The sequence below is a fragment of the Eptatretus burgeri genome, chromosome 6 (genome assembly GCF_056783735.1).
Source record: "Eptatretus burgeri isolate ZD-2024b chromosome 6, Ebu_testis_v1, whole genome shotgun sequence".
NCBI lineage: Eukaryota > Metazoa > Chordata > Myxini > Myxiniformes > Myxinidae > Eptatretus > Eptatretus burgeri.
In genome coordinates this window covers 35,106,550-35,134,106 of record NC_140966.1, presented here as the reverse complement: position 1 = coordinate 35,134,106, position 27,557 = coordinate 35,106,550, and the positions used below count along the sequence as shown (strand labels likewise).

At 41.4% G+C, this 27,557-nt stretch overlaps 4 protein-coding genes across 6 annotated transcripts in view; 2 read left to right on the top strand and 2 right to left on the bottom strand.

Annotated features, from left to right (window-relative positions):
• Positions 1-2,461, bottom strand: part of LRP6 (LDL receptor related protein 6) — a 198,813-nt gene extending 196,352 nt beyond the window's left edge. Inside the window, exon 1 of the mRNA XM_085884539.1 lies at positions 2,404-2,461. Within this exon, the coding sequence (XP_085740665.1) occupies positions 2,404-2,446 (43 nt within the window). The 5' untranslated portion in view covers positions 2,447-2,461. The remainder of the gene's footprint in view (positions 1-2,403) is intronic.
• LOC147024534 (uncharacterized) overlaps positions 1-13,216 on the top strand; it is a 29,398-nt gene extending 16,182 nt beyond the window's left edge. For both annotated transcript variants that reach the window (XM_085884542.1, XM_085884541.1), the window contains exons 2-3: positions 5,141-7,050; positions 12,820-13,216. In XM_085884542.1, coding sequence (XP_085740668.1) covers positions 5,141-7,029 — 1,889 coding nt within the window. In that variant the 3' untranslated portion in view covers positions 7,030-7,050; positions 12,820-13,216. The remainder of the gene's footprint in view (positions 1-5,140; positions 7,051-12,819) is intronic.
• The window catches only part of LOC147024533 (uncharacterized), a 43,392-nt gene that overhangs the window by 1,205 nt on the left and 14,630 nt on the right, over positions 1-27,557 (top strand). The window lies entirely within an intron of this gene.
• LOC147024532 (thromboxane-A synthase-like) overlaps positions 24,235-27,557 on the bottom strand; it is a 72,584-nt gene continuing 69,261 nt past the window's right edge. For both annotated transcript variants that reach the window (XM_085884543.1, XM_085884544.1), the window contains 3 exons: positions 25,454-25,591; positions 25,165-25,327; positions 24,235-24,909 (listed from right to left, as the gene is read on the bottom strand). In XM_085884543.1, coding sequence (XP_085740669.1) covers positions 24,826-24,909; positions 25,165-25,327; positions 25,454-25,591 — 385 coding nt within the window. In that variant the 3' untranslated portion in view covers positions 24,235-24,825. The remainder of the gene's footprint in view (positions 24,910-25,164; positions 25,328-25,453; positions 25,592-27,557) is intronic.

The window sequence follows — 27,557 nt, the reverse complement described above, 5'->3', positions numbered from 1 at the left end:
TGATGAGCCTAATGGCCTCCTACTGCATCGAAGTTCCTTGTCAGTGACAATAAAAAGATGATCTTACGAACAGATCTAGTGGGGTGATCATCCTAATGGGGGTGATCATCCTAGTGGGGTGATCACCGATGACCTAGTAGGGTGATCAGACATAGTGAGACAGACCTAATAAGAACAAACCAAATGGGGTGATCATCAGTGATGCCTCGAAATGAGAGATAAACCTCACCTTTTTGCCACCTATGTGGTGAACCGTTACCCCCTTTGGTCCAATTACAAAGTTCAGTAAACTGAGAAGATGACCGATCCATTTCCAGGGGATACCTCCACAACTGAGTATGTTTAAAACGTTCTGTGCTGCCCGATCCCTGGTTTCTTGGTTGGTTTTATTTGTACATGTAGACCACGGGGGACCATAAGCAAGCCTGAAGATGTGCAAGTCATGACATTCTTCCATTGCATTGGCGAAGGACTGGAAGTCTTCAACAACGTTGATTTTGAGGACGATTAAAAATAACCTGAAAGATGTCGTGATGAAATTTGCGGAACTTGTGTGATGGAAATACGAGGTAGCGGTTGGTGCATTGTTTCCTTGAAACCCTGGAGGGAAGAGAAGGAAAAAACAGTTTCTGTAGGGTGGTTCCACAGATGGGAGAAGCAAGGAACAAAGGAGATGAGGTGTGCATTCAACCTGAATTTTAACCAGGAGAAGGTTACTGGAAGAATGTGTGCATTGTGGAGTTGAGAGCAGAGGGAGTGATAAGGAGGGTTGGAGAGTGGGAGGACAGAGTCAAGCGGAAGATCAAAAAGGAACCTGAAGAAGGAAAGAGCTAAGATGGAGTCATCAGGAGGAACCTGGATGGGATTGGGATTTCAGCTGCTCCTCCACAACCCTCAAACCCATCCAGGCGCAGCCAAGTGAACCTTACAGAAAACCTTCTGTAAGAATTCACTTCTCCTTTGAGAGATAGATAACGAAAGAGAGGACTAGAGAGTAAAAGAGACGAATGAGAAGAAAAAGCAAGAATAAGAATGAATAAAGAGAATTGTGAAAAAACAAACAAAAAAAAATTCGAAAGAAATGTGAAAGGAACAAGTTACAAAGATGAAAGGAACAAGGAACAAACATGGATGGGATTGGTGTTTCAGCCACTACTCCACAACCCTCAAACCCATCCAGATGTAGGCGCAGCCAAGTGAGCCTTACAGAAAGCTTTCTGCAAGAATTCACTTCTCCTTAGAGAGATATATAACGGAAGAGAGGGATAGAGAGTAAAAGAGATGAAAGAGAAGAAAAAGCAAGAATAAGAATGAATAAAGAGAATTGTGAAAAACAATAAAAATAATAAAACTTGGAAAGAAATGTGAAAGTAACAAGGAACAAAGATGTCGGGAAGAACCCGGACATAGGCAGAACAGAGAAAACAAAATAGGATGACTGGATCTGTAATCTAACTGGGTCCTGTCCTAATGTTGTAACCCGAATTTGGTAGCATTCTGACCAGTGGGTCTGGAAAAGAAGATTTCTAAAGCAATTAATACGATTTTCCCAAAAGTTGCTTCTGGTCAGGTGATCCACATGACTTTCACAATATAATTTACATCCCTACCCTGGCCTAATGTTGTAACGCAAATTCCGTAGCATTCTGACTGTTTGATCAGGAGAAGAAGATTTTGGAAGGAATTTGTGGGACCACCATTTTGACACACTTCCGGTCATGTGATCGGCATGGCTTCCGCAATTTAACATCAGCAGCATGTCCTAATGTAGCCTACCTCAGAGCCGTATATTAGAAAGAGTAGGTCAACCCGGTTTCAGCGCATCTGCTTTATGATTGGTCAAAAGCCCTCATGTGACTACAGGGCGCCATGTTGTGGACCAACCTGCGTACCCAGCAGACGATACTCGCTTTGCTACAATGCTACAAACATATCATCTTGCATCGAATGCTTCCTCATAAAACGTCACTTTGATGAAATATTTAGAGTTACAACGTTTATAAACATGCCCTGCTGTGCAGCATGGGGTTGCTCAAATCGAAAGAACCGCGGGAAACAGATGCATCGCTTCCCCCGCAACCCAGAAAGGAGGAAAATCTGGGAAGTAAAGGTTCGTCGGGATGGCTGGAAAGCCAACGACAACTGTCTCTTGGGTGAGGTAAGGTCAACTTAACACGTCGAAGTAAAGACTAAATAAGACCCAAGTATCATTTCACCAGCAAAATAAATAATGATGAATATTGTATTACTGATATCTTTTTCAACAGTTTCAAAAAATTGTAGCAAGTTAGTGTATATTTAGTTGAAGATCACGGATAACATGTTTCGAAACTAACATGTATTTCGGTATATGGGACTACAGAGTACAGTGTAAACTTTGGGTTGGTCATTTGAACCATTTACCTTGGAACTGTGAGATGTGGTTGGTCCATGACTCCATAACCATGCTTCATGCCTGTATAAGCAACACAGTATAGACCTGAAAGTGAAACACATGCAGTTCAAGGACCATGAATGATGACAGGAAGAATTTTTTTTCTATCATGATGTCTGCGCAATTTAACAATGATGATTTCTCAGTTTCTAGGCCTCACTAGTTTCTAGACCTTCTACATTTGGTGGGTTTTAAGGTAAAAGTTGCAGCCTTTCATCGCCCTCTAACCTGATGTTTTAACGTAAGATGGAAACTTAATGTTCATTTGATTAAATTTTTTTTTACTGTAAATTAAACTAGTCAAGTTGATCTGAACATAGATTTGTCGGCTTCCTCGTAGCACAGATAATTATTACGAGTTAAAAGATGGACAAGGACAAAAGAAAAAAGTGTGAAGAGGGGAAAATGCAGAAGTAAGAATATGTAAAGCGATGGATGATTTCAAGAGGAGGAATGAAATGGATGAGGGAAGAATGGTGGGAGAAAGAGTGGAGAAGAAGAGATTTGGAGAGATGAAAAAATAGATTTCTGAGGGAATAAACTGGAAAGTGGATTGAGGTTTTGAGAGAGAGAGAGAGAGAGAGAGAGAGAGAGAGAGAGAGAGAGAGAGAGAGAGAGAGAGAGAGAGAGAGAGAGAGAGAGAGAGAGAGAGATTTGGATTTAGGGAAGGAAGAAGAGAGTAAGGTGAGGGTGGGGTGGGGGGGGGCGAGAATGAAGTAGGACCCAGAAAAAAAAATTTTATTTGATGGGTTATAAACACTATTACAACAGCCCCAGATTGCGATGAATTAATGAAAAAGTCGGTAAAATTCCAACAAAGATTTAGATCTATAGATACAGTATATGTAGATGGGACAAGGCTTCAAATCTTTCACAGAGAAAACAAGAATTAAGACAATCCAGAAACAAAACTTCAGTAGGGCAAGCCCTAAAACATAGAGTCCGCACTTGCGATGCAAGCTTGAGCGCACACGCCCTTGGTCCACAACATGTCGCCTTTTGTTAAGTTGACCAAACTCTTCCAATATACGGCTCTGGCCTACCTTTCCCCTCCCTCCTCTCACCATTTCCGCTGCCTTCTCCAACCCTTTCCCCTGCATCCTCCCACCCCATCCCTCCTCTCACAGCACCCCTCCCTCCAAACTCCCACCCCACCCCTTACTCTCCCTCTTCCCACCCAATCCCCCTCCCTCCTCCACCCTTTCCCTCCCTCTTCCCACCCCACCCCTTTCCCTCCCTCCTCTCACCTATACCCTTACCCTCTGTCTTCCCACCCCCCACTTTTGCCTCCTCCTCCTTCAACCCCAACCCCTCTGGCACCATCCCTACCCCTTCCCCTTCCTCCAGACCCCACCCCACCCCTTCCCCTTCCTCATCCCACCCTCCCCTGCCTCCTCTCACCCCACCCCTCCTGGCCCTCACCCCTTCCCCACAACAGGTGGTGGCTCGTGTGTTTATAAGTTCTGAATTTTGAGAAAATGACTGTTTAAAACCCAGAGTAACCTTGGGAGCTCAGAGGATTTGCATAATAACCCAAAAAACAATGTCTCATTCGCTTTTATGTGGAAAATAGTACTTCTTCAAGCTCCTAATGAAATGAAATAACATCCTAAGTGAAAGCAGATCATACCAAAAGACGAAGCAATTCAAACCTCGGCTAGACAGCTTAGAGGGAGTGTGTGTACATCTCAGCCATCCTGCCATGGTGTTGGGATTCATTGCTTTGTAGTCACTGAAAACATTTTTCAATTTTATGTTCAACTTCGAGTTTACTTGTGTCATTGCTTTATTCATTCTAATCCTCTAATTTATTTTGCCTTCCTAACTCCGACGATGTCCCCATGGAGAACCGAGCCACGGTCGCAACGCCCACTGCTCATGCCATGGGAGTATTCGCCTACTTAATTATTTTTTTGCACTGGAAGTTACACTTTGGGAAAAACAATAGAAAAAGTTAATGTTATGCTTTATATCAGGCAATTTCATATTTTCTTGTGTAAATATGAAGAATTGTGCATGGCCTTGCTTAAAGCTTAAAAGATATACACTTTAGTTATCAGAATCACTGATTTCTTAAAATTTTCAGATGTCACACTAGATTTCAACACTTGTTTAGTCCACAAGATCCGATTCTCAAATCCAAAACAATATTTCGATTATATACTTTAATTATTCCATGAAAGTAAATCGTGTTTCAAAGGCAAGGCATTTTTGAATAGCCCAAATCAAAATGGCAGCTAAGACCCCTGCGAGGCAAAGTTGGGCTGACCAAGGATGAGCCTATCAAGAAGGTGAGCTGTTAATTATCTTCAAAAGGGGTTTTTAACTTTACCCAAATACCCAGTTTTCATTCATGCATTCCCTTGAAGTTCCCTTAGTATGCCTGCAAGGTTTGGGGCTGCTTGGTTTCATGGTTTTGAAGTTATTGAGGAGATATACACTAACTCACTGACACACACACACACACACACACACACACACACACACACACACACACACACACACACACACACACACACACACACACACTTATTATTATAGATCCAAGAATTCTAATTACAATGGCCACATGGATTTTTCCCAAGTTTATGGCAACTACCTAATTTATTAACAATGTTGGTGCCAAAAGGGATGAAAATGCAATGATGTAATGCTAATTTTAAAAAAATTGCTCAGTGGTTGTAAATGTCCTACTCCTTTCCACAGCGAATGAAAGTGATTTTGTTGCCATTCGACCTTCAATACCAGCTCTTCAACCTATGAAGCACAATGAAACAGAAGTACAAGACATACAAAAGCAGTTGTTTTCTTCCATCAATGCTGACAAGGATCTCCTTGAAAAACAAACATTGTCAAGCTGGAATGACCTTTTCATCATATCAAGGCAACTGCAAAAAGTTTGTCTCTTTTTTCACAATATGGAGGAAATTGCTCATCTGGAAGGCAACGCATCGATGAAAGAAAAAACACCCAGAATGAATCCTGCGGAGCAAACGTTAAAGTTGGACAAGTATTACAACAGGAAAATCAGTAATGGCCGAATAATGCCAGCAAGGGTTGGATTGCTTTCACGTTCGCAAAAAAACATCTCCAGGTTAAAGTCACTTGCAATGAGTTTAAGAGAAAAATGCCCATCGTTACTGTTGCAACCACAACAAGGATTTACCATCAAAAAGCACACAACTAAAAACGAAATAAAAACGACAATTGAACAGCCAAATAGGATTTATAGTGGTAAATCAATAAAAACTGAAACTACTTTTGAAAATCCTGCAAAACCTGACACAGTCAAACCAAAATATGCAGAGGTCATTAAAGGAAACAGAAGTGACATCCCAACATTAAAAACATATGATGATGTCATGGCTTTGAAAAAAGACAATCTCAACAAAGCATTACACAAAGGAAATAACATTTTTATGAGCAAGGTTTCTGGCATACACACCGGAAAGAATACTCCCCAAAAGAATCACAAAATGTTTACAAGGTTTCATTCAACATATAACAATAACTACAAGAACAAGGGTGACAGCAACAAAAATGCAATGACATTTAAGTCGGAAAGCTCTTCCCTGCAAAGCGTGCAGCTTGGAAAGGCAGTATCTTTTCAAAATTATCTAATCACTCCACTTCTTTCCTTACAACTCGTCAAACATAAGCCAATAAAATCAAATAATTTTGCATCGTTATCAGGAATGCTCAAAGGAGGAACAACGTCACCGCAAAATCGCTATAAGGACAAAACAGCTGCACTTCTCGCTGCAAGGCAGAGAAAGAACGATGCTTCACCTCAAAAAGGTGATTTAACTCTCAAGGGAGATGTGCAAACAAAAACACCCTTTTACAAAAATCTCAATATGGGACTAGGCAGAAGAATTGGGTCTTTTTCCAATATTCTGAAAGCCAGAACACAAGCTCGCGATGGTAAAACTTATTTTTGTCTGCCGAAGAAAATTACATTTGCAACACCTCCTAAAGGTACAATACAGGTTGCACCAAAAATAAGAAAACATCCAACAACATTATGTGCACGCCCTGCAAAAATTATTCCAGATTTTACTGCTTCTGGGTCGTTCGTGGCAGACCATCGGTCAAGCATATCCAAAATGAACATGGGTTCATCGTCTAATGCATTGAAAGGACAAATCCGAGGTTCTCGCATCAGAAATAGGCCAATGGAATTTCAGAAACTTCAAAAAGTCACTCAATATCTGAAGCCTATTCGTACAAATCCAAGAACAGTTGTTGACACTTCAACTAAACATGCACTGATGAAACGGGCTGCACAACAAACAGGAGTAAAAGGTTTTCTGCAATGGAGCCGATCAGGAAAGATCATCTTACCAGAGATACAATTTCAATTTTTGCGTTCAGAGCCACATACAAGTTCAAAAGCTTTGAAAGGAAAATCTGCACTGCCTGAGAGGCAGGGCAAGGACACTGGACAGGATTCGCTAACAACTGGTTTGAACAATGCAAAGGGGAATGAAAAAAATACAAATGAGAAGTTTGCAATGAAGCATCATCAAATTATTCAAACATTTATTTTGCCTGTGACATCTGCATTTTTCACAAGAAGAAGAAAAAGAAAATGATTTTTGCAAATGTTCATCAAGGTAATCCTCCCCCCCTCTCTCCCCCCCGCCCCCTTCCCCCATGTGACAATAACACATAGGGTAGTGTCTGGAGGCCATGAGTAAAGCAAAGTAATTTGTTTCCCCTTTCTCCTCCATCCATGTTTATCTGAATTATACATTTCTCCTTCTTCATGACAATGTGTGCAAATGTTTGCTTTATCAGGTCATAAACAAAGTTGTTTTTTTAACCTTCAAGACAAATGGAAATAACAGTCTGAAAAGATACTTACTGATAAAATGCGAGTGATATTTGCAAATGCAATTTTAATAATTCAACAAAGTAAATTAAAATTTCCCTTCAAATTTACTTCTTTACATTACAGACAATTCCTGGTTTGAGAACGAGTTATGCTCCTATCCTGGATCCTGTTCTCAAAACGAAATGGTTCTGAAACGAGAACATAATAGAATTTGATTGAAACCAACATATATTACACCAGATTGATAGATAAAACAATGTAGTCATTCCATCCATCCATTGGGACCATACTCATTGCAGAGCATTGGTGCTGCCTAAAGTCACCTTGGCTATTGGGTACAATTCTGGACAGGTCACCACTCCAACACTGGATACCAGCAAGCTGGCACTCATTTTGCCCACCTCAGAAGAATGACAGGCAGAGTCAACACCACCTAGTATTAATTCAACAGAAAAGTGGGATTTGAACTCAGGATCTGAGGATCCTGGCTGGGATCTCAAGCCAACCACCATAATCATTAAGCCAACACCAGGCAACTGTATTCATTAAGGGGAATTAAAAACCATAGAGTGTAGTGAAGTTATCAAAGTAAATATAAAGTAAGTACAGCACAATAATACATACATATTGTTGTGGCCACGGGTACCGAGACACCAACTTGTCACTCAAGGGGATTAATCCCCGGTTGTCTTCGGTCGAGCCAGACCTGGGGCCACCGCTCACAATTAACGTTGTGGCATGGTGGGTTGTTTTAGAACCACGAGTTTCAGTGTCCACTGTCTAATTATGCCGTTTAACTAGAGGTCACGTGGTTACCTGAGCGGGGAACGCACCCTCGGCAAAGCACCAATGTTATCTCGATTAGATTTTAATTTGGGCGGCTGAGCGTTTTAACAGTTGGTGCGTGCCGACGATGTTTTGGTCAAACCTGTGGTAATTACCTCCCAGTATATCTCGGTTCGAACAATGCTAGGACCATTAGAAGGAATTGACAAACAGGGACAGGTTGGAAATTGACAAATGATTTATTAATTAGAAATTAAATAAATAAAAAGAACTTTTTATTTGCTGAGGTAAATGAAGAATAAATTTCAAAGCAAAATCAATCAAAATGCCAGGAAAGAGACAAACAGCAGATGCTTATCGGGGGTTGACTTACTTACAGCTAAACACAGACATGGGTACCCAGCAGATCATTCGGGGGGGGGGGAGGGGGGGAAGAATCATTTCGTTCACCAGAAAGTCGTCCGTGAAGTGAAAACATCCTGAAATGTGTGTGTGCGTGTCACGTCCTTCGCCAGCACCCAGCCTTGCCGTGCACCCTTTCGCGAACAGTCTTGAACGCCATTCGTCGTCTGGAGGGCACCAAGATCATCCGTCGCGGGTTTAGACCCTGGTGTTGTTGGTGATCGACCCGCGCCTCACTTGTTGGCGGCATTGCTCACACCCACATGCGCACCACATGCTCGCTTGCTGAAGCACTGGAAGGGCGAATTGTCTCTTCGGCGCTGGTCAGACACCCGTTTCTTGGTCGCTTCTCTCGCCCTTTGCTTTTTCCTCTCTCCTTTTGCTTTTCCTCTCCTCACTTTTTCTCTTCTATATCTCTTTCTCTTCAGAACGTCCCTCTTTCGCTTTTTCCTCACTTTTTTTTTTTTTTACATCTCAGAACGTCTCTCCCTCTCAGAATGAACCTCACGCTTTCTCTCGCTCGTTTTTATATCCCCGGGCCGTCTCCGCGGGGTGCCGTCCGCCCCAAGCTCACCCCGCACCACTGGGGCACGGTTACCATGACGACCTGTGCGCTCTCAAAAAAGGCGGGCATCGGAGCTCGTGAAAGAATGTTGCTGAGGAAAAATGAGGGCGGGCTTCAGAGCTCATGAAAGAATGTTGCTGAGGAAAAATGAGGGCGGGCTTCAGAGCTCGTGAAAGAATGTTGCTGAGGAAAAATGAGGGCGGGCTTCAGAGCTCGTGAAAGAAATGTGTGTGAACGTGTCTGTCATAAAGAAAAAAGCTTCCCATAAGAGAGGGGATCTATCCTTTACCCTTCTCAATGCATCACATTTATTATCCCATTAGACATGGGGATGGGGCTAATCTGAACATGCATTTAAGGAAATAACTGTATGAGGACCTGGATGTGTGGATGTATTCATCAGAACGGATTCTGAAATCCGTAACAATATATTAAGACAGTACAAAGGCACTTAAATAAATCAAAATGTACATAAATCAGCCAGTCTTGCTGACAAAAATGGCATTCTATGTCGCGGACGTTCTCAAACCGAACATTTTCAAACCGAGAGTTGTCTGTATAGTAGTCGAAGGATCCCAAGGAAGGTGTATACAGTCAAGGTTCATGGAACAGTGAGCTGACAGAAAATGGTCCTCACTACAAAGAGGATGTTTAATTAGTTGTTTGTCGCTATCAACAGAGTAAGTGACTGTATGTTAGTATCCTGGTTCAATTTCAAATTTCACAGGGGTATTGCATGCCTGGTGTTGGCTTGATGGTTAGAAGGGTATTGCATGCCTGGTGTTGGCTTAATGGTTAGGGTGGTGGGCTTGGGATCCCAGGATCCTGAGTTCAAATCCCCCTTGGCTGTTGAATTAATACCAGGTGGGGTTGACTCTGCCTGTTATCCTTCTGAGGTCAACAAAATGAATACCAGCTTGTTGGTATCCTGTGTCAGAGTGGCGTCCTGTCCAGGATTGTGTCCAATAGACCAGGAGACTGCTTTGGAAGCACTGATGCTCTGTACAGAGTATGGTCCCAATGGATGGAGTGTATTGTACTCAGAGGAAGATGATGATGCAATCAGAAGCCAGGCATTGCACAGATGTGAGAGAAAAAAAAGTATAGCTTGTGTCGACCATTAAATGGGTTAGAAGAATTGCTTTGACTCGCTTCCAAAAGGATGTTTTAAATGTACCTCAAAATGTTTATGCCGTTGAAAATTTTTCCTTTATCACCAATGAAAGATACATCTTCTGTTTTGCATTTTATTTTTGACTGTATTTTTGCTTTCTTTGCGTAAAAGTTGAAATTTTTTTTTTTTGCAGTAGAAATCATCACCATGCCTCTATTGTGAATTATTTTGCAATTAATTTGAAGTAGCTTATTAAGTGCTGGCAGGACATTGAGATGTCTGTCGTTGGCATCAACTGAACTCCAGACACAAAAATGTCAACTCTAGATATCCTAGGGGTTTGCACACTCAACTTTTAAATAATTTATTGCTTGGGTTCGAATCGCGACCCATCTCGAAAACTGTCACCATTGTGTTTCAAATGCAGGGCGATGTACTAATGCATGTGCCATCACGCTGAATAACGCTGACTCATCATCTAACATTGGTCGTTAGTGGACGTTAAAGATCCCATGGTATCTGTTTGGAAAACTAGGCGAGTTATCACCAGTACCCAAGCAAATTATAAATACCTGCTCAAATAAGGTCCAGTAGAATGTCAGGCATGACCGGATGGTTCATGGAAAACTTTGGATACAAAGTTGAGCCTCGTGGAAGAGCTGGAACACAGAATGGACCAGAACGTAGCAGAACAAGAGGAACATAGTGGAAAGGGAGAAACACACCATCAGCAGGGTAGAGGAGCACAACAGATGGACAGTTAGAAGCAAAATGGGCATGATGAGGAGGACACAGGGGGTGAACAAGCTGGATAAAAGCTCAAACACAGCAAGAAGAATAAAGGGAGTCATCAGCACAAATATAAGCAATATTTTTTCAGAGAATCGGAAATATCGTTCATAAAATGAGAAACACGTCTGGGCCCAAGACACTGCCTTGAGACACTCCATCCTTGACAGGGAAAGCATATGAGAGGATCCCGTTGGGAGTTGTATGCTGACCACAGAGTGGAGGAAGTCGGTAAGCCATGAGTGGAGGTGGCCTTGGATGCCATAGATAGAGAGTTTGGAGAGCACGGTGGGGGAGGCAGACTGCCTCAAATTCTCAAGATATGTCCAGAGAGATGGCCCTGATCTCGTGTCACTTCGGAGAGCAAAAGCAGCATCTCCAGAGTGGTGTGATTGGGTCTAAATCTGAATTGATGGTCTGAGTTCAGGCCATTGGAAAAAAGCAATGATTTTATGTCACCTGCGATTATGGGGATTTAATGACATTGCTAATAATTGGAAGTATGCTCATCGGCCTGCAGTTAAGAGGATCTGTTTCTGCATCATGTTTGCTTATTGCAGTGACTTTGGCTCACTTCCAAGTACCTGAAATGTGACCTAGAGCAAATGTGAGGGTGAACAGAGCAGAAAGGGGATGTGCAAGAGCAGCAGAGTAAATTTTTAGGACACATGAGCTAATGCTATCCAGGCCTGCTGCAGAATCGGAGTAGAGGGTTGCCAGAAACTTCTCCACCTTCTCAGACGAGAAAGACACAGTGTCCATGAGAAGGTGGGCATGAGAGAGTAGGGTAGATACAGGGAGCGAGGGGTTGAGTATGTCAGATTTGGAAGCAAACACAGAATTGAGGCATTTCACTTTCTCAGGAGCGAGTCGGCTGTGATGCCATTTGAGGTGAGGGAAGGGATAGAGAGGGGGGAACACACCAGAGACAGACTTGACAAGGTCCAACCAGATATTTGAGGAAGGAGACAGGTTTGACAGTTCAGACTTGAGCTTGGCCAGATGTTTTTTGTATCTCCTGAGACTGGAAACACACTTGTTGCAGGCTTTGTGTAATTATCTGAGGTTGCCTTTGGTCGGATTTGACTTGGAGCAAAAACCTTCCATGGCAAACCACACAAGAGGGTGGGAAGCGACCATTGAAGTAGTAGCAGTAGTAGTAGTAGTAGTAGTAGTAGTTGTAGTAGTATGAAAGTAACTCATTACATTTCCCTCATTGATGTATTTTTGCATTATAGATAACTCATTCTAGCTAACTCACAATTGCAACACAAATCCATGCTTGAGCCATGGTATTTGCACTCTGGATACTTCCGATGATTCAAAATACAAATGTGATTGTGCACATGGTTTTTCTGGAATGTTTTGTCAGGAACAGTTTTGCAGGTAAGGACTACCCATCATACAGATTGGATTTTAAATACCTTCTAAGAATCAAAGGCACTGAAAATCATTGCTTGAATGTTGTTTGTAGAAAGTACCAGACTCGGCATTTACATCATGCCAGCTGCGTTTATCGTTGCATATGTGCTCTACTTTACTCTTGCCTACTTGCTCTCCAAAAAAGGTATAGTGGTTTCAATTATGTTGTATAACATTTGTATTTAGTACCTTTATATATCTTTATGAATAATTTTTATAATGGATTCATTGCATAAGGCAGAGCAGGTGTCGATCGATATATAATTTTGATGCAAGGCAGATCAGGCCATTTTGTTATCGATCAATTGATCCACATTGTCCATCAATCTCTCAATTACAAAGTATTTTTTATTTATGATGTACAATGAATCTTTTCTCCTTTGTTTATGCCCCCATGATTTATTCAGTGTACCGATTGCATTTCCATTGTCGTTGTCGTCGGTGTCGTTTTTGTTGTTGTTGTTGTGCAGGTTATGACAAAGATGAATACAAGGGATTCAAAGATACGTCACACTTGCACGATGTGCACATTCAGTGTCCAACCTTTGTAGAGCCCACGGACTATCTGTCGCGTGAAGAACAAGAAGATATTCTACAAAATTAGTAGTTTGACTTCCAATTTGACCAAAATTTCAATTCAAGACAAGTCGCTGATTTATCTCTGGAATACAAGAATTTATGACAAACAAATGTGTACAAACATGTCAAAAATACATAATTTCCATTTTGTGTAAATCTACTTAATTTTATTACATTTTTTGTCCAAAATTTGTGAAACACCTCAATAAATTAGTCATGATGTAACTGAAAACACATGAATTGCATTTGCTCAAAATCATCTGCAATAGAATAAAATAATAATTATGACCTGTTTTTCACGATTATATTTCTGCTATACAAGGCATGCAATTGTAAATGAGGGTGGTTCTGATTTGCTCTTCACCTTTGTTTATAAAAGGCTGAAGAGTATATGAAAAAGCAATCACAGATGGAAGTAATCTCATGCACAGTAGATTAGCAAAAATATTTACAAAGTGCTTAGCAGATGAAAAAATGCTCACAACTTGGAAAAATCATAACCGGTGCTCAGTCATGAAAAAAAAAAGAGATAAGATGTTCCAAATAATTACTGTCCAATTTGGATTCTCTCCAGTTCTTATCAATTGTTCAAAAGGTGATATTGGCTTAATGGTTCGGGTGGTGGACTTGGAATCCCAGGATCCTGAGTTGAAATCCCCCTTGGTTGTTGAATTAATACCAGGTGGGGTTGACTCTGTCATCCTTCTGAAGTCTGCAAAATGAGTGCCAGCTTTCTGGTATCCTGTGTCGGAGTGGCAACCCGTCCAGGATTGTAGCCAATAGCCAAGGAGACTGCTTGGGCATCATCAATGCTCTGCACAGAATATGGTTCCAATGGATGGATGGATGGATGGGTCTTTTGTGTCCTTGAGGACTTTTGTGTCATCTGGGACTTTTGGGTCTTTTGTGTCCTTGAGGACTTTAGGGGTCATCTGGGACTTTTGAGTCATCTGGGTCTTATGGGTCCTCAGGCTCTTTTGGGGTCTTAAGGGTCATGAGGGTCTTAAAGGGTATTCAACGATCAAAGGAGCCTTAGCAATCGAAAGGGTCAAAATTACAATCCAATGGTATGTAATTAATAGATGTACGTGTGTGATGTCAGGGTGCAATTGACATTCAAACAGTACATAATTAATAAACATGTAGTGTTGGACCATAAAATGGACTGACCCCATGTTTTTTGTTTTTCCTTCAAAATGTCAAAACATCTCTATTTGTAATTGCATGGGAAGAGAAACATGAATAAGTAACATTGTCACGAAAGGAAATGTATTTTAATACACTCTGCCATCACCACCAGGTGGTGCTATACGGTACACATTTACTTCGATAATTTATGTCACCCCAGCCCCCCACACCACCGCATGCGACCACGGCCTCATAGCCTATGTTACACCCTACACAAATTTGTATTTGTACCTCGAGTTTGGAGTTTGTAACTTAAAAGATGTGGCTGTAATAAGGAACAAAGAAAGCCAGAGAGAGACAGACAGACAGACAGACAATGCCATTTATTTGTATAGATTTCAAGCCAGTTACATTCATTTTTCTCAATTATTGTTGCAATAACTAGAAAGTTCATATAACATGATACCCCACCCAGTGTTCAGGTACATACAGGAGGGTCTTTCCATTTGTGGGGGTTACATTCTTGAAAATACCCCTGAACCGCAAATCTACGATGAGTAAACTTTTGGGGTAATAGGGGAAATATGGTTAGGGACTTCAACTTTAAAATTTGTCCAAACTGTACCCCTAATTAGCATGTATGTGCATTGTTTTGGTACTATTTATTTTCATGAATAAAACAGTTAAAAAGAACATAAAGTTTATTTTCCTGCAACAACATAAAATAAAGTATATTTTCTTGAGTTATTAAGATAACAAAACTTATCTTTAATTGTAATGATGATAAACTTGATCCAATAATGCGATGGCGATGTTGATGATGGTGATGACAAAGAAGAGTTGATGGAGTTGACGGAGATGATGGTGATGATGATGTTGGCAGTTTGATGGGGTTATTGTGTTGACCGCCCATGTTAATATGGTGAATAATTGCAGAAAATAGTTCGCCAACCTATGATTATTGAAGCACATTGCAGCAATCTGCAGACATTGCCTTCATAAATTCATCGCGATGGAGCAAATCCAAGAAGAGGAAACGCATGAACGATAAGGCCCTCCTGTACTTAAATGTCAATAAAATAATGATTTTAAAGATTGTTCAAAGAAATCCGGAAGCTTCGTGCTATTGAATCAGTGTTATATACTGTAATACCCTTATATACTGCAATAAGATGATGTTGAGTAGCAATTTAGGAGATGGAGGCTTCATTGATCACCATGTACAATAATAACCATAGCTTTCACGCCGTGAGCCATATAGGGCTGCCGAGGCAATTTAATTTGGCTGAAGAGTATAACCTGGACGGATCACCACTCTGACGCAGCACACTCGAATGGCTTATTACCCCAGTAATCTAGTACTCATTTGGCCGACCTCAAAAGAATGACAGGCTGAGTCAACTCACCTGGTGTTTCTTCAACGGTACAACAGGGACTCAAACTCAATACCCGAAGATCTTAAGCCAGCCACCTTAACTGTTAAGCCACCAGGCATGATCACCATATAACTCAGCATCAATCAGCATTTTACATAGCCGTAATGACAGACACTTCTTCACCCCGATACACATGCTACGTCCTCCCATGCTATATTTCAATATGTAGCATGGTTCTTGGAGGTATTATGAAGGCGATTTGTGTTCTACAGTCTTCAAGTATATAATTCAAATTTAATAAAGCTTTAGAGAAGTTTAAAGCCATATAATTAAAGTAATTCTGGGTTTTACCACTGTTTTCACCAGTGTCTATTACACCACTCTATCTAACATGTTGCATTAGTTATATGTGCCTGTTGTTTGTGTCCTTTATAATGTCCTTAAAAAGAGTAAGTTTCCTGTTTGTAATGATTTTCAATTTTGTTTGACTGCCAGGCAGGCCGACAGAGTTAAAACAAAATCTCACTCCTCGTTGCGAATGTGCAATCGGGACTATTTCATTGCCAAATATGGTAAAACAGCAGACCCGTCTTCGCATTCATGTTCAAAATGTAACATTCAATTTAAATAAGGTGTTCCTCAATCAAAAACTGACGATCATAAATTGATATGATAGACAGACGGAGGGACCGACAGATGGCCAGACAAACATGAACTAATTGTTTAACCCCACGTTTCGCTTCACGTGTGCCGGGTAATAAATTCAAGATCATTGGAATCTCTCGCAATGAAGCTGAGTCTATGGGCCTCTCACTTTCTCATCACAGACAGGTCGGTGGTCTCTCTATCCTCTATCCTTTACCACCTCGTTTCTGGTATTGCATCATCTGCTCTTTCCATGCTCTTCCCACCCCAAGGTTTCTGCGGGGCTCACACTGTCTCCCATCAACCCCGTTCTGGTGAAACTACCTAAAGCCAGGATCAATGCTCGCCTCCACTCATGCATTCCTCTTTTTTTCCCCTGCCTGTGGAACCAACTTTCACATCCTCTTCAATCTCAACCATCCTTCCAAGTCTTCAAGTTGTTCCCCACTATCTCAGATTATCCGCAATCAAAAACCATATTGTTACTTTTTTAGGGGTGTTAGACATTCTCGTAGAGCAGATAAGAATGTATAGAGTAGCATGGTCTGTGTACAAGTAGTTAGGCCATCTTGATGTAATAAGTCTGCACATGTCAGCGAAAGGAATGTGTTGTTTGAATGTGTACCATACAGGGGGTGGTGCATGGTAATAATTAGTTTGGGATGATGGTAAAAGAATTGCACATAAAACCCCTTTGTTCCACAGGGTGGAATCGGGTGGCTTGGGGCTCTGCAAGGCAAGAGAAAAGGAGAGGAGCTACGAACGACTCCCAGAAGGCGGAGTCTGGATCGTCAATGAGGGGCGGACTTTTCATTGCCCCGCAAAAAGAGGGAGGAGCCTTATTCAGACGGTTGGGTGTGTCCGAGAGGACCATGAAGTTCTGAGGTAAAACGGGGGGGGGGGGAGGTTGAGGAGAACAGAGAACTGAGGAGTTTGGAGAAGAAAAAGAGAGTGTTTTTGAATCTGAGGAGAACAAGGACTGAGAGCCAACTCAAGGGAGGAAAAGAGTGCGGAGGAGAGCTCTGAGAGGATCATCCTGTTGCCCGCCTTCCCCCTGTCCTGCGCTTGTTCGTCTGCCTGCTGCCTGCCCATCACCTCCTCCTCCCTCAACATGCTCTGCAACCATCCTCATCCCCACTACCAACACAGCCGAGTCCTCCGGTTTTGTCCCTTTCCTGTCTGTGAGAGTCCGGAGTGAGGAGCCTAAGTTTCTTCATTAGATTCATTTTTACCTCACTGTATATAATTTTTTTTTTTTTAATCAGATGCCTTCCCTTCCTTCCCTCCCAACCAGCCATCGTATTCCTTTTGTCGGGTCAATCTTCCCCTGCTATTTGGTTCAGGAGTAAACCCATTTGTTTTACAATAGCGAAGGTTCTCATGTCTCTCCTCACAACCGAAAACACATAGTCCACCATCATTCGGTACGTCTCCACAGGAGTTAAAACTGTTCGGTACATCACGGGATTTTAACCTCCCACCGCACCAAACTCCACATTAGTTGAGCCGTTGACGCTGAAATATTTTCCAATCCCAGGGTAACCCCACAGCCCAAAGCCCACCTCTTTCCAAAATTTCCAGGTTTCCCTTTCGAAGAGAGAATTTGCTTCTCTAATCAACTTGTTCAACCCACACATCCTCCCCTACCCCTCATTCCTTATCTGTCGAAGCCTCCCTCCATTTTGTCCCTCAACCCTGCTGTTGGTGTGTCCCTCAACTCTGCTAACCCGAATCATAACGCCCTCTCTTTCTACTGTTTCGTTTGTTCTGCTGCAAACCTGATCAATTGTTTTGAGCTCTTTCATGAGCCTTGAACTTTTTTTGTTTCCATGCAGTCATTCTTGTTTTTGTAAAGACTTATACAATTTATTTTTCATTTTTTCGACCCTGCAGAATTCGTCCATTTTTCTCGTATACACATGGTTAAGGTCCATGCCCACAAATAAAATTGTTTAATGATGACAGAGTGGGATCATGCAATTTCTAACTCAGGGCACCCAAAACAAGAAAAAGCAATCTAGTCTAGATGCCAAAATCTGTAGCTAGCCTAGAAAATAGGTTCGCTGCTGATTTCATGTTAGAATGGTGCAACTGGTGTTTTTGAAGAGTCTAGGCATGACCAAGTCTAGTTCCACTTGTTGCCAAGTCTGCATCTGAATATTATGGCCGCCATGACAGTAATCAAAATGGCCACCATCAGATTTAGTCTTTTTCTTACTGCAAATTGTACTAGCCAGAAATTTGTCATGATTGTGAAATACTATGTAATCTGACACGAGGAACACTATTTTGTGCTTTATTTTTGTACTGGATCACAACTTTTCACATAATTGACAACTTAAAGACAAAATTGAAAATGCACATACGAGCAACAAATGTGAAAAAGAAAATGTTTAGCACTATTGATGGAGATGGGTTTACAGTCAGTCAAAGGTTATTTCAACAGCTGTCAGATTCTTTCTAACACAAAATTACGTTGCTTTGCAGAAGAGAAAAGTGTTGTGAGAACACCCAAGTACAATTTTCAGAGCTATTGATCGGCTTGTACACTGAACGGGTTCCTACAAAGGGCTTTGCATCCACATGCTTTCGTGCAAGGCAGTCCATTCCGTGTACATTTGCACCGTCGAGTTGAGCATGACCCACGGCATTTGCATGTCGTCAGTTATACACAGTAAGCAGTAATAGGCTGTGCAGTCATGAGTCGCGGCTGAAATGTCTCGTTGCCATCTTTGACGACCTGTTCCCACCCACAGTTCTCAGGTGCAGGTAGATGTGGTTCAGATTCCAAGGCTCTTCTCCACACAAAAGTCTAGTAGTGCGCTCGCTTGATGTGTAGAATCAGAGCATCGCGAGTTGGAGGCAGATTCTCAATAGCTTTGGTCAGACTGAGAAACAGATCACATCTTACTCACTGAATTGAGTTATCTTGGCCATGAGGGTCATAACGCCTGCAGCCAAATGACTCAGCATCTGCAATCACACTCTCATCAGGAATTTCCTCTTTGCCTAGGTTATTCAACAGGTGGGAGTTGTTTTGAAAGACAGCCCATGCAGAGCGCTTCGCAATTCCAGCAAACTGGCTTGTGCTGTCTGAACCTGTCACTGCATGAAATGCCAGAAGTGACTCCCTCTGCGAATCTGGGATATTGATGGAGTCAATGGGAATGTAGTGTTGCTTTTTGGGTGTCCCTGCATTCATCCAGAGAAAGGGACTGAGATGCGGCTGATAGGCAACAAGGAGAATGAGGACATCAGTGTCCTGAAGCTACATGAATAATGTCTTGGCAGATGCTCAGAACTTTGTTCTTGGTATCTGTCTCATCCGCTTCTTCATTGTCCATCTTGTCAGTGCTGTCACCACCACAAAGAAGCTTTACAAGCATGTACAGGGTTTCAAATACAATTCGCTCTGCATTTTCTGTGTTCAGTCCACCGATAATGCTATGCCCTGGAGAGTGTTTTACGTCACTGTAAATCTTTATGCCCACTCTGAAGATCCAGCTAAGGATTTCGTTCTCATGATGAGGCAGACTGCACTGGGCCAATTCATCTTCTTCAGAACTTTCACCTTCTTCAGATAAATCATTCACGGCGGTTCTCATGGCAAACTTTGTCACAGTCGAGGACGCAACTATGAGGGGTTTTGTGACATCCAATGGCTGCACGAATGTCACCTTGTCACTACCAAAGTGAACCTCCACTTTCTGCTTGAAATTGTAGCTTTTGTAGGCTCCAGCCTCAATTCCAAAATCATTCAATAACAGCATGCTGTAGTGTTCCCAGATGTTTTTCAGGGTAAACACATGTCCCTTCTGCAGCTCTTTCTCAAGCTGGTTCATCACATTTCTGAAACAGATGCTTTCAGGAGACTGGTTTTTCTCTCCACTCTCCTTTTTATACTTTCTGCGAAAAGAAACATAACATCAGTGATTGTAGACCCTCGCCAGGACTTGTTTTGGGTGGTGTATTATGTGTGCCAAATAAATGGAAGGATGTATGGAATGAAAGGTCGTTGATTACAAATTAAAGATATAAATAGTCTCGTTGTAAATGTGTAAAGGTCAAAGGTCTGAAAAGGTCGAAATGGTCAAAAGGGTCTTAAAAGGTCAAAGGGGTCAAAAGAATGTAATTTAAGGTCTAAATGGTTGGAATTGTCTGAAGGGGTGTAAAGGGTCTTGAAATGTCTAAAATGAGTCTAAAGGTCAAAGGGGTTTTCAGGGTATTAAAATTGTCTGAAAGGTGTGAAAGTCTAAGGGGTAGAAAGGAGTCTCAGGGTCTTCAGGGTTCTAAAGGGCTGAAGAGGATCGAAAGGGTCTCAGAGGTCTAAGGGTTCAAAAGGGTGTAACAGGGTATATAGGGTCTTTTGAGGTCTGAGGGGTCTTCAGGTTGTAAAGGGTATGGAGGTTTTTGGGGGTCTTAAAGCGTGTTCAGGCTCTTAAGGGTCCAATGTAATTTATACACATATGTTCTGTGTGGACAAACACACAAACAAACAAACGGACACAAATGCAATACCCTCTCCTCTGGTGAGGGTAAAAAATATTGTACTCCAGACATTGTACAGTTCCAGCATTCTGCTTCCTGACCACAAATACAATCCATCCATCCATTGGGACCATACTCTGTACAGATTGTTGGTGCTGCCTAAGCAGTCTCCTGGGCTATTGGGCACAATTTTAGATGGGACACCACTCCGACACAGGATACCAGAAAGCTGGCACTCATTTTGCCAACCTCAAGCAGTCAACCACACCTGGTATTAACTCAACAGCCAGCAGGGATTTAAACTCAGGATCCTAGGATCCCAAGCCCACCACCTTAACCATTAAGCCAACACTAGGCATAAATATGATGATGATTATTAATTTGGGTATTTAGCCCAAATTATACCTCCAGGGATTATAAAATGAACCGGAACCAGGAAGCACAGCAGGTAGACATGCACATGGACCTCAGGAAATGAACAGACTTTGTTACACATTACACACAGGACAAATGGAAGTGGAAATCCCAGGGATGAAGACACATTGATGAATAGACAGACTTAACAGACGAGAAAAAGACATAAAACCCACTAAGGGCCGTCACACACAAAAACCTTGCACTCAAAATCTGGTGAGATTTAAAGAAGCAGGAAGGAACACACAGTCCAAGCATGCCCACAGGAGCAGCAGCTTCTTACACAGGACTTTCAATGAGCTCCTCCTGCCATGCAGCCACCAGGAGAGTGTCTCTCTCACACACAAATCTATCTATCTCTCTGTCCTCCTCAAGATTTTCTGGTGCTTCCCTCACAGCCGCGAGAGCATGCCCCCTTCTCCACGTTCCCTGCCCGTGAGGCATCTACATTAGCCCTCCTCACCATTAACGGGCTGTCCCATGCCCTAGAGCAGCGTTTCTCAACCTTTTTTTTACCCTTGTGGAACCCTTGAAATAGTTTTCATGTCTCAGGGAACCCCTGCATAAAAATTATTATATACCATTATTAATATCTAGCTCTTTTATATTTTTATCGTAGTTCACGTGGTAAATATAATTTTTTTTCGGATACCTGGTTTAAGGAAAAAATGACCCCCTTTTTGTCAAATTTATTGGCAATTAAAAAAAAAAAACATACTGCTCGTTTATGAGACCTCACGTCGAGGTTTTAATTCACAAAAAAAAAAATATTTTTTTTTGTTTGAAAACGTCATTTTTGAAAGTGTTTGTCAAGCGCGAATCTGTTTGACAATTACAAAACACACCTCATGTAACTTGATCAACAAAACTTAAACAAATAGAGCTGAAGCAATAAAGGTAAACAGAAGAACTAACAGAGAGAGAAAGAGAAAAAAAGAGAAAAAAAGAGAAAAAAGAGAGAAAAAGAGAAAAAAAGAGAGAAAAAGAGAGAAAAAGAAAGAGAGAGAAAGAGAGAGAAAGAAAGAGAAAGAGAGAGAAAGAGAGAGAAAGAAAGAAAGAGAGAAAGAGAAAAAAAGAAAAAGAGAAAAAGAGAAAAACAGAAAAAGAGAAAAAGAGAAAAAGAAAGAGAAAGAGAAAGAGAAAGAGAAAGAGAAAGAGAAAGATAAAGAGAAAGAGAAAGAGAAAGAGAAAGATAGAAAGAGAGAGAGAAAAGAGAAAGAGAAAAAGAGAAAGAGAGAAAGAGAAAGAGAAAGAGAAAGAGAAAGAGAAAGAGAAAAAGAGAGAAAAAGAAAGAGAAAGAGAAAGAGAAAAAGAGAGAGAGAGACAGTGAGAGAGAGAGAGAGATAGAGAGTGAGAGAGAGAGAGAGAGAGAGAGAGAGAGAGAGAGAGAGAGAGAGAGAGAGAGAGAGAGAGAGAGAGAGAGACAGAGAGAGAGAGACTTCGCGCTTGGAAGCACAGAGAAGATAGATGGACACCGTGCATGCGTCCCGTACTGGAGTCAGTCACTCAATGATACACAAATCCGCCGTGTACAGGACGTCCACTAACCAGTGAGGGCGGTTTCACACTGGCGCCATATATACATCATTAAATACATTCCCTATGGTTGTTATAATTGTAAATAATATAAGAGGTTGAAGCCTTTATTATAATAACCAAGGAGTTTCCAACAATATACCATACGTGTATAGTAAAATTACGAATATTAAATCAAACAAAAACTACTCAAAAATACATTAGCCTATTTATTACTGTTTCTCGCGGAACCCCTCGCGACCTCTTGCGGAACCCTAGGGTTCCGGGGAACCCCGGTTGAGAAACACTGTCCTAGAGACGTCGTGACCTAATCGGACTGGGCCATTCTGGACTCAATTGGCGTCCTGGCCACAGTGAAGCAATGTGCAACAGTGCATCACTATTTGCTGCCAATAAGGGGCAGCTGTATTGGAGGGTGGAGTTTATACCACTTCCTTAGGGTGGGAGGGTAGGTGTGTGGAAGGACATGCTGTGGCATGGACAACAGCATGCCTGAGGCGTTTCTCTGTTGCCAAGCTACTGCCCGGTTTGACACTGGAGAATGAAGGCACAGGATACCTTAACTTTTCCGAGACACTAAAGGTTACAACACCATCTCCCAGCTGCACACAAAACAGGAGGACTGACTGTCTCCATATTCACAGGTTCTTAATACAGGGAAGAAAAGGCCTGTAATCTATGCAAACATAAACTGGGGTTTATACGTGAATTTTAATAGCTAACCACTCCCTCCCCCCTTACGAATTCTCCAAACAAATGTAACAGTATCTGTTAGTTATATGGATTCTGTACTGCACACACCAAGCTTTGGTGCAATGGTAGCGCACTTATCTTTGAACTATATAGTCTGGATTTAATTTCCGATCCAACTATAAACTATCGGATTGGCAATCCAAAGGCAGGGCATTGCATCACAAAGTTTGGCATCCGTCAGATGGATGTGAAACTTTGTATCCCATCTGACAACACTGGGTTGTTGGTGAATGTTAAAGATCCCCTGGTATCTTTCGTAAAGAGTAGGTGAGATATTTGCTGCCACCCTATTTTCAAAATTCCTGTCCAAATCAGTTCCAGCTGACTGCCAGTCCAAGCCAGTAGGTTCATGAAAGATTTGGACCAAAAACTTTCCCTGGCTGACCAAGCACTAATGTGAGCATAATTTGGGTCGAAGTAGTCATACTAGTAGTAGTAGTTGTAATAGTAGTGGTTGTACGAATTATACATACCAGCAGAGTACCCGCCCAATGGGTGATCTCGTTCCAATCATGCAACACGTTCCTCTGACGCATACCTTTATTTTGGGCAGTGTAGAGGCAAATGATAGCTCTGTTTCAGCAACCCCCCCCAAAAAAAAACAGGTTACGTGCAGGAAGCAAAAACACACCTCCTGCTTCTAATTCAAAACACCTCACTGCGCTGGAAAACGTGGGGACAGGAATACTGTACTGTCGGTGGAGACTTGTAATACCCTCGTCCACCTGGAGGTGGCACTACACGATACACATTTACATAGATAATTTTCATTCATCCCTCCCTCCACTCCTCCCTCCTCCCCCCCCCACTCCCCAAGACCACCAGCAAAGGTAAAACACCCCTATACATTAATTGGGGTCATGCAGATCCTATGTAGCAAGTCTGAATATCATTGGCCCAGATCTGTAAGAGGAGTAGCATGACAAACAAACACCGGTCTGTGAATTATAGCAAGGACAAGCTGTATTTAAGTCTGTTTTTTAATAATCTCATGTCCACAATAACATGGATGTTCACTGAACTCTACTCCTTTTGCCTCATTTGTCATTACACCCATGGGATAGGGCTCATGGATCTTACCAAGCATGTATATTATTTCGTAAAGCAATGGAGCAAGTACTTTGTTTATTCCAGTACAATATGTGTATATATATATATATATATATATATATATATATATATATATATATATATATATATATATATATATATATATATATACATATTTCCATAAGTGTTTACATGCCATTTCTTTCAATGATCAAACATCAATGAATGCTTGCTCACAAAATGCTTTCCCATAGGGTCGTATCACAAATATTTCAATCAAAAAACACCCTGAAGAATGAAAAATTATGAGTACAGCTAAATTATCGAGAAATAACTGATTGTCAGGACTAAGTCATATTGAGTCAAGAAAATCGAATTAAGCAAGCAAAGTATCAATCTAACTATCTATCAAAACAAGGATGAAGAATCCCAATCACGAGGAACTAAAAATGATAGATGATTGTCCACGAGATCGGCACTTAAGATGAGTGGTCTGAAGGTTCTTCCTCAGGATTCTTTACGGGGAACAACTTTGAGAATCACACCATCAAGGGGGCACAGGGTGGTGACTGAAATGATCTTCAGAGGAATCTATGGAGAAGGTATTGAAAGTATTTGATATTTTCAATATCTCTTAATAGTTTTCATCATGCATTAAGTTATCCTTGCTACCTTTTGGATAATTTCCAGGATGAACCCCAAAAACACAATTGTCTCCTTTTATAGGGAAGTAATAGTGCAAGAATCACATCACAAAGAAAAAAAAATGAAAATAAGCAACAAAGGGAAATTGGTATCACTGAACAGGAAGCTTGGGTGTATGGCCTATTCCTACGACTACCTTACCTGTGTTTCTTCACACGTTTCAAAGGAGAATTTCTGCAGAATCTTTACAAGTGAGATCTTCATCTCAAGAAGTGCAAGGCGCATGCCAATACAAATGCGAGGTCCTCCTCCAAATGGCAGATACGCAAATGGATGGCGTGCTGCCTTGGCTTCAGGGGTGAACCTGCCCACAAGATATTTCCATCAGCATCGCAAAATTCCCCGCACAACCATAAAAAGGCCATGCAAGGATTTGACCATGCAATCGTCAGATAGGCATTTTAAAGTATTGTAGTTGTCAGAGTCTCACCTCTCTGGATCAAACGTCATTGGGTCATGCCAGTACCGGGGATCATAATGCAACACAGCAACAGGCACCTCAACGTGCATCTTCGCTGGAATGAATTGGCCTTCTATTACGCAGTCGTGTTTTGCTTTTCGTCCAAATCTATCAAGTAGGTCAGGCAAGGACAAGAGGAACAACAGCGAGGATTGCTTTGCAATACATGTCCCCTACCGATGTGATATTTTAAATAACCGGATGTACATATGTGAAGCAAAAATGTGCGTGTGACCGGGGTGACAGTTCATAGCTGGATTGGGATTCAAACTCCAACTAGACAGAGAGGTGAGTGTGCATAACTGTTGGCCATACAATGAGACTGGCCCTTTAATTATGCTATTCACACAAAAGTGAAATAAATAAAGGATTTTCTGCATAATTTTGGTTTCAGTCAGACTTTTTGCACCAGTAAACGCATCCCTTTATTTGGGCAGTGTATAATGCCATGTTCGATGCCTAAAAAAAACAACCCCCCCCCCCCAATGTACATACATGAAGCAAAAATATGTGTTCGGCATATGTGTATATATATATATAATACATCGTGGTTATACAACTGGGATCATTCCAATTGCACTGGGTCATGGACTAACACCCAGGCCTGCCGGCTGAGACATGCCAATCTGTGCTGTTTCATGTAATAGCGGCGCATGATTATATTGCGGTGGAGTCAGGCCAGCTGTCCAGCCAATGGTTGGAAAGCAGTGGGGTGTAGTCAGGGCAGCTGAACACTGACCCATGTATAACAGGTGATATTTTCTCCATCTAAAAATGGCACGTCTGAAAATTGATGAAATGCCCTGAAACTCGAACTTGTCTAACTTATCAGAATAAAGCCATGTACCAAGTTTCAGTTGCATATCTTAAAGGGTATGGGGAAAAGTCTAAAAAAAACACAGGTGGGATGGACAGACAGACAAACAGAGAGCAAACCTATAGTCTCCTCTGGTGAAACCGGTAGGGGACTAATAAAATGAGATCAGGAAGGAATAAAGTGTGGTCTCGGTCCCTTTGTATCCCCAAAACAAATTTATGAATAATTGTCAAATTGTTTCAAGAATTGTAGCTTAAACCATGACAGAGTCCTTTGAGGACAATCACATTTGTTCTGCAGACCATTTAGATTTAACTGAACATTTCACCTCATGAGTTTCATTAAAATATAAATCATATTATTATTTGTTAAGGTTCCCCTGATAAGATAGGGGGAGACATACTTGTTGTAGGGTTTATTTCTGCAATTAGTGCCCCCAATTTTTAATGGTACCACAAAGTTTCTAACACCCCAAAGAGTACTAAACCAGCATTTAGGTTTTTTTTCTGCCAATGTCCAAGCTGGATCTTGGATCTGGCTGAGACTTTCGAAATTAAATATTGCATCAACAATGGGAATAAAAAGTATGACCTTGACCTAATGTTTGAGGTCATGACCTAATTATAGACATTTTAACATTTTTCACCATAACTCAACTAAGGTTTGGCTGGTCAGAACAAAACTGCACTCTTGATAGCTTTGAATAAGTTGCATTTGAACTTAATCTACACCATAACTCTCTGAGTTAAAGGTCAAGGTTTTAAACTCCCTAGTTGTATTAAACCACCATTTAGGTTTGTTGCTCTTTTCTTCCTTTTTTTCTGCAAATGTCCGAGCTGTATCGATATCCGAGCTGTATCATGGAGCTGACTGGGACTTTCGTAATGAAATTTTACATCAATAATGGGAATAAAAGTATACAGGGTTGACACAATTTTTTGACCTTGACCTAATTTAAGGTCATGACCTAATTATAGATTTTTATTTTATTTTAACCATAACTCGACCAATGCTTGTCTGATTGGAACAAAAGATATGCATTGAGGTGTTGGACACCATGATATCATTAATTTTAGTACAAGGACACACCCAGGATGGCAGCGAAGAGAGATGACATAATTTTTTGTAAACATCTGGGTAAGGAGCTAAATCTTCATGACATGCAGGTGTAGCAAAAAGCTCCAGTATGTGTATTGAAAGCCATGATGTCCCTGCTGACTGCATCAAGAGGAACCTGCAAGTAACCTTGGCATAAGT